This window comes from Somniosus microcephalus, chromosome 9 (assembly GCF_052327205.1).
Source record: "Somniosus microcephalus isolate GS21.2 chromosome 9, FLI_Smic_1.0, whole genome shotgun sequence".
Classification (NCBI taxonomy): Eukaryota; Metazoa; Chordata; class Chondrichthyes; order Squaliformes; family Somniosidae; genus Somniosus; species Somniosus microcephalus.
In genome coordinates, this window is record NC_140995.1 from 122989146 (window position 1) to 122996950 (window position 7805).

The window sequence follows — 7805 nt, forward strand, 5'->3', positions numbered from 1 at the left end:
CGGCGTTCGTGTCCATGATGTAACTTCAACGAAAATTGTTCAAAGAAATCAGGGTCACCAATGTGGGAACTGGGGTTCCTAGCCGAAGAATTGAGATCGACTCAGAAAATCAAAAAACAATAAAATTTAATGAACAAACGAAGCTGTACAGGAAACTGTAGGATACAATGCAAATAGGTCTGGTCTGCTTGAAAGCCTCTCTGGAACTGCTAGAAAGTTCCGAGCTCAACTGCTAGCAGGTTCCGAGCTCAACTGCTAGCAGGTTCCGAGCTCAACTGCTAGAAGCTTCCGAGCTCTACTGCTAGAAGGTTCCGAGCTCTGACGTCATGACGTCATCACGTTCTTCCCGCCGTTGAGAGATCACGTGACGGACGGCATGACGTCATCACGCGGAGTACAGGAAAGAAGCCCTAGTACTGTTAACAGATACATTAAAGGTGCAGCCCCCAGCTGTACTACATTGCTGTAAAAGGAATTATATACAATTGTCCGTAATCCTCTGGTGGTTCCGCCACAGTAGGATGTTAAAGCACAATTTGTCTACTTGGACAATGTAATTTATTCAGGCAAGCCTTTTTCTATGTCGCAAATAAAATCCATTTCAGAGTCTGTCATTTTGGATATAAAACTGATATTAAGCAATATATCAGAAGAACATAAACTAGGAGCAGGAGTAGGCCATACGGCCCCTGGAGCCTGCTGCACCATTCAATAAGCTCCTGGTTGAACTTTTACACCAACTCCACTTTCCCGCCTATTCCCCATATCCCTTGCCTCCCTTAGTGCCCAACAATCTAGCGATCTTAGTTTTGAGCCTCCACAGCCCTCTGAGGTAGAGACTTCCACAGATTCACCACCCTCTGAGTGAAGAAATTCCTCCTCCTCATCTGAGCCCTAAATGGCTGGTCCCTAAGAAGCAACTAAGAATATTTAATTATGCTGTTTCTATAAAAGATCTTGTTGATCAAACTCGATACTCATCTATTTATGCTGTCTAGAAATCAATAATATTGCTACTGGATTGGGTATACATCACCAATAATGTCATGAGAATGTTCTGAGGTTTGAAATAAAATCAAACATATTTTGGAAAAAGTAACATGCTTTGGTAAAAAGACTAGTATTTCTAGTATGTCAGATTTTACTGAATAATCATAAAAGATTGTTTAATTTACATAAACTTGTGATACTTCAAACATTTTAGCTTGATAGAGTATACAGTGGAATTGAAGTATATATATTATTTGTTGTTGTTTTGCACCTCTTCTAGTGCATGTTGATGTGAAGAAGAGAAGCAGCAAAGAATAGACTTCAATAAAGGCTTAGGACTAGGCTGAGAAATCAAAAACCGACGAGCCTTTGAAAGGAAGCACAATGGACACAAATCTCTTTGAGACAACAGAAACTGTTCAATACTGTTATGAATTTGTAAATGGATCTTGCCCTAAAGCAACCCGATCAAACATCCTTCGGTCTTCAATGTATATAGTTTTGCTGCTATTAATTCTCTTTACTGTCATTGGTAACATGTTAATCATTATTTCAATTTCCCATTTCAAATACCTTCACACGCCCACCAATTATCTGATTCTTTCTTTGGCCACCACTGACTTTCTGCTGGGATTCTTGGTTATGCCTTACAGCATGGTGAGATCTGTAGAAACGTGTTGGTATTTAGGGCAGTTGTTTTGCAAGATTCACTCCAGCTGTGATGTTATGCTCAGCACAGCTTCGATATTGCATCTGTGTTTCATCTCTATTGACCGTTACTATGCAGTGTGTGACCCACTGAGATACAAAATAAGAATGACTTTCTTCTCAGTACAGATGATGATCTTCATGAGTTGGGCTGTTTCAGCTGTATTTGCTTTTTGCTTAATCTTTTTAGAATTAAATATAAAAGGAATTGAGGAATTTTACTACAATAATATTGCTTGCTATGGGAGCTGCATGCTTATATTTAGTGAAATATCAGGGGTGGTTGCCTCAATGATTTCCTTTTGCATCCCAGGAGTCACCATGTTGTGTATTTATTGTAAGATATATTTTGTGGCTATAAAACAGGTCAAAAGCATAAACAGAATAACGATTCAAGTTCAAAATATCACAGAAAACAGAAGTAGACTTTCACGAAACAATGAAAGAAAAGCTACCAAAACTCTAGGAATAGTGATGGGTGTCTTCCTGATGTGTTGGTCTCCATTTTTCATTTGCATCACAATGGAGGCTTTTGTTAATTATTCAACCCCGCCTGTGTTGTTTGATACTTTTGTTTGGTTTGGTTACTTGAATTCTACTTTCAATCCCATAATCTATGGCTTCTTCTTTTCCTGGTTTAGAAAAGCAGTTAGAATCATTTGGACGTGCAAAATATTTCAACCTGTTTCTTCTAAAATGGACTTGTCCTGTGAGTAAAATATATAGAAATAGTAAACAGCGTGTAAAAGTGGACACTAAACAAGCTATTTGTCACTTTGACTAGTTTGCTCCCTGTGAGCAACTTGAGCCCATCATGCGCCGTGAGAATACAGTTTAGGTTGTGTCATCCAGAATTAACCCCTAATTATCCTATTATATAACACTGTTTTTGGTATTTATGCAGGATTCCCATTGTGTCCCCTATCAGTTTGAACATGCAAACATCAGACACCAGATAAGACTAGTATAAGCTAAAATCACTACAATATTTACAATTTAAACAATGAAGTATCGGAACTAGGCAAGTACCTCACAAAACAAGGTAACATTGTTATGTACACAGGCCCCGAAAATCCACAGCCATCAACATAAGAGGGGTGAGACCAGGGGCCGTGATCCTAAATGTAAGCATTCTGGCCTTTCGATGGGGCCCAGTGTATCATCAGTGAAGGCATGTCTTTATTGCATTTTAAGCACACTATCCCCAATCACTGTTTGATCAAAGAAAGCCCCTATCATAATTAATCTTTGGTCAGAGGAGCCTTCTAATACAGGTCCCAAAAATCCACAGCCATCTCTGATCTTCCACTTTAAACTTAGGAAAGGAACAGCATCAATTTTAATTTTAAATCAGAGGGTTCTGACTGAAGGTCATCAACCTGAAACATTAACTTTGTTTCTCTCCCCACAGATACTGCCTGACCTGCTGAGTGTTTCCAGCATTTTAAATTTTTCTATTAGCATCCATTTTAATCTGGGTAACTACAGCTTTCCTCCCCCTCCACCCCCGCTCCCCAATTTTATGTAATGATTTTACTGTGACTACTAGTTTAGATTCTGTGGCACTGCACGTGGATATGTTTTAAAATATATTTTTGGAATTCTTTGCGGCGTACTGTGTTATTTATGGACATCTCTTTGTCGCTGTCTCTCTTTTATCCACATCTCTGGTTTTTTGTCCGGTGCTGTTTTGACTCACAATTCAGGGGCAGGATGCTGTTGGCTTCAACATTACACATAATAGGACTATCATGGCATTACTCTTAAGAAGGGTATTACCTTTTGGTTATTCATTTATCTAAAGATCACGGCAGGCAGATGAATTGCTTGCAAGAGGAAACTGCACTAAAGTCTCGGCACCGGCTATGGACACGGCAATGGCACACCCAGCCCAGACGACCCTGCAAAGTCCTCCTCATCAATATCTGGGGAATTGTGCCAAAATTGGGAGAGGTGTCGCACAGATTGGTCAAGCAACAGCCTGACTGTCCCAGTCTCCTCGATCATCATCCCTGGATATGTCCTGTCCCACCGGCAGCACAGGCCCACCAGGGGTGGCGGCACAGCGATATGCAGTTGGCAAGGAGTGGCCCTGGGAGTCCTCAACATTGACTCCGGACTGTAGGCGGTTTTTTACACTCCTTTAACCCAGATCCTTTAACCCAGATCCTGCCGCTGGTCGCCAGGAGATGTAAACGGTTTTTGATCCGAGCCCAATTGCTAGACGGACGGTTCGAATCGCCCCCGCCTTACGAAAGTTCTATACCCGGGAATTATTATTCAGAGTGTAAATGAAATAAGTCACGGACAGGAATGCTTCGGTGAAAAATCAAACTTGTATTTATTTGGTCTAACATACACTGGCTAAAACATGCACTACTAAACAAAATTACTAGCCCTGTGGAGAATAAAATCCAGATTACAATCAACATACATACAGTACAAACTGGGGCCTATAACAAGCAGTAATTCCCTTAAAAACAGCTATGGTGGACTATAATTCCACCCCATCAATGAATTACCCAGTCGCATAAACCCCTTTCGCCTGGCTGAACCAAACGAAGCTCCCACCCTCGGAATAGCCCAAAAACTTCACTTCTGAGAGACTATGCTTACCCCGGTTTCGATCACTCTGCTCGTCGGCTTTCTCTGGTACTTCTTGTTGTGTATGTACCTTTAAGAGAAGAACTGATTCTATACTGCAGTACCGGCAGTGACCACCCCTGTATATAAAAAGCCATAGCAGGCTTCTGTATTTCAGTCTTGAGTTCCCCTCTGTTCAGTAAATACCTGTTTTATTGTTCTCCTGCAGTCTGAGTATTATTGATCCTCGGACACTACACTGGCGACGGGCAGGTTTGAACTCACCTGCAGTACTGCATCACCTCACGGGGATCTTTTCCCTGAAGAGAAGCTGCTTGGAGGTCGAAGTCAGAACGGCGGGCGTCGACCGCGGGCAACCGCCCAGGGATCCATCGGAGAGTTGCAGGGAAGGCTGTGGAGAGCTGGGCCTGGCTTCGCAGTCGAGGTGTTCCAGCAAGTCGTGCTGGTAGCAGGTAGTGCGCTGACCCTTCCGGACTGCGGCGGGCTCGGGCTCGATCGAGCAGCTCTGCAAAGGGGCCATGCAGCGTCGTCGGGAGGAAGAGAGAGAGGGTGGAGTGCACAGGGCACGGTCGGTGCTCAAGAACCGGGCAGCGTGGAGAGGATAGAACGAGGGGAAGGAAAAGTGATACGCACTGAAGCCGCGGGTCGCCGCCATTACCCTGTAGAACACTAGGAGCAGTGTGGCAGCAAGGGGAAGAAGGAAAAGTGCGGGAGGCGCCATTTTATTCCATTGGGGAAGAAGGAAAGCGCGGGAGGTGCCATTTTATTCCATTGGGGAAGAAGAAAAAGCGCGGGAGGCGCCATTTTAAATCACTCAAGATGCTGAAGAGTGGCAGTATCTCTGCTTTCGACAACGAGGTAGAAGACTGGACCACATATGTGGAAAGAATTGAAGTGTACTGCGAGGCAAATGAGGTGGCCGATGGAAGGAAGGCGTCGGTATTATTAAATTTGATGGGCGCGAGAACGTACGGCCTATTGCGGAATTTAATTACCCCAGCTAAATCAATGGAGAAAAGTTTTGAAGAGATTGTTAATATCTTACAGGAACACCTAAACCCTACACTGCTGCCGATAGCAGAAAGATTCAAGTTCCATAAAAGAAACCAGCACAAAGATGAGAGCAATACTGACTATCTTACGGAACTACGCAAGTTATCGAAGCACTGCCAGTTCGGAGCAGGACTGGCAGACACCTTACGGGATAAGTTTGTCTGCGGACTCCAGAGTGAAGGAACCCAGAAACGACTACTTTCGGAAAAGGACCTGATGCTAGAACAGTCTTTCAGCGTGGCAGTATCCTACGAAGCAGCAGCACGGGGAGCTGTGGAAATACAACAGAAACCACAGGAATACAGCGCTAACGAAATGGCGTATGGAGCAGAAAAGTGCTATCGCTGCGGCAGAACAACCCATGATCAGAAGGACTGCTGGTTTAAGGGCAAAGTATGCAAGCAATGTGGGAAAATGGGACACATAGTAAGAGTCTGCAGGTCGGGAAAGAAAACCAACACTACAAGAACTACTAAGGAAAAGTACAAGAAAGTAAAGAAATTGACAGACAGTAGTTCGGAAGATCAGGAGAGTGATAAGGACTCCGGGAGCAGGAGACTAAGCTGTCTAAAGTTACACAACGTGATCGCAAAGGAGGATCACCGAACCATTTGGGTCACCCTCATGATAGCAGGGTCCCCAGTAAAGATGGAATTGGACACAGGATCAGCCCTAACGGTCATGAATCGACGAGACTATGAGCGGCTATTCTCACACATACCCTTGAAGGACACGTCCATTGTATTGAAGACATACACGGGGCAAAAAGTCTACCCCAGAGGAAAAATAAGGGTGCCAGTTGAATACAACGGCAAAGAAACACAGAAACTGTATCTATATATACTACCAGATGGAGGACCACCATTATTGGGACGTGAATGGATCCGAAAAATACAATTGGATTGGCATTCCATTCAGGCGCTAACTGTGACTGATAAAAAGGATGATGACGTCACACCTGGACGACTGTCAAAAATTCTAACTGACGCAAAAGAGGTGTTCCAACAAGGACTTGGGACTCTAAAAGGAGTAACGGCAACGATAAAAATTGAAGATAACGCAAACCCAAAATTTTTTAAGGCCAGACCAGTACCTTACGCGATCCGCCCAGCCGTTGAAGCAGAGCTGGAGAGTCTGGAGCATTCGGGTGTGCTGTCCAAGGTGGACTGGAGCGAGTGGGCCACACCCATCATTCCTGTAATGAAGAAATCATTGAGCAGCACGCCTGGGGAACCGAAGAAGGTTCGCATCTGTGGGGACTTCAAGGTAACCGTGAACCCAGTCCTGCACACAGTACAATATCCACTTCCACGGATAGAAGATATTTTCGCCTCACTATCTGGAGGGAAACGCTTTACAAAGATTGATCTGGCCCAAGCGTATCTACAAATGGAGGTGGAAGAAGCATCTAGGAAATACCTCACGATAAACACTCACAAAGGCCTTTACCAGTACAATCAACTGGTATTCGGGGTAGCATCAGCCCCGGCTATTTGGCAGAGGGCGATGGAACAAGTCCTGCAAGGGATCCCGGGGACCCAATGTTATTTGGACGATATCCTGGTTACGGGCGAAAATGACAGTGAACACCTTGCCAACCTGGAGCAGATGCTCACGAGATTACAGGAATATGGGCTACGAGCCAACCGCCCCAAATGCGAGTTCTTCAGGAGACAAATCTCGTATTGTGGCCACATGATTGATGAGGAAGGGTTGCATAAGTTGCCGGACAAGATTGAGGCTGTAGTTAAGGCTCCAGCACCGGAAAATGTGTCGCAAGTGAGGTCGTTCCTCGGGTTGGTGAACTACTACCATAAGTTTGTGTTGAATTTATCTACAATTCTGCACCCACTGAACGCCCTGCTGCAAACTGGTGTAACATGGAAATGGAGTGATGAGTGTAAGCGTGCCTTTCAGAAATGTAAATGCCTAATCACTTCAAAAGAAGTATTGGCCCACTACAATCCAACACTACCGATTCGGTTAGCATGTGATGCGCCTCCCTACGGCATCGGAGCGGTGCTGTCACACAAATTCCTTGACGGTTCAGAGAGGCCAATAGCCTTTGCGTCGCGCTTGTTAACCTCAGCCGAGCGTAGCTATGCCCAGATTAACAGGGAGGCCCTCAGCCTGGTGTGGGGGGTGAAGAAGTTCAATCACTATCTGCACGGGCAGAAATTCACCCTACTGACTGATCATCAGCCCCTGGTCTCCATTTTTAACCCAAAGAAGGGCGTTCCGGTGATGACGGCGCAACGGCTGCAAAGATGGTCACTTTTTCTAGGGGCACATCAGTACGACATAGAGTACAAGGGTACGAAACAGCATGGAAACGCTGATGGGCTGTCACGCCTACCGTTGCCTACGGTAGAGGAAGCACCTGCAGTGGACCCTGTTGAGATATTCCATGCGACCATAGTCGAATGTCTACCTGTTACAAACTCAAGTAT

At 44.6% G+C, this 7805-nt stretch overlaps 1 protein-coding gene across 1 annotated transcript; it reads left to right on the plus strand.

Moving 5' to 3' along the window:
* The first annotated feature begins 1348 nt into the window (after positions 1 to 1348).
* LOC147112646 (trace amine-associated receptor 1-like) lies at positions 1349 to 2505 on the plus strand. The gene has a single exon (XM_085996224.1). The coding sequence runs from the start codon at positions 1375 to 1377 to the stop codon at positions 2413 to 2415; it is 1041 nt and encodes a 346-aa protein (XP_085852350.1). The 5' UTR covers positions 1349 to 1374; the 3' UTR covers positions 2416 to 2505.
* Positions 2506 to 7805: the final 5300 nt, after the last annotated feature.

What these genes read in the sequence shown, in the direction of transcription:
- LOC147112646 (XM_085996224.1), top strand. Translation starts at nt 1,375, where the DNA reads ATGGACACAAATCTCTTTGAGACAACAGAAACTGTTCAATACTGTTAT.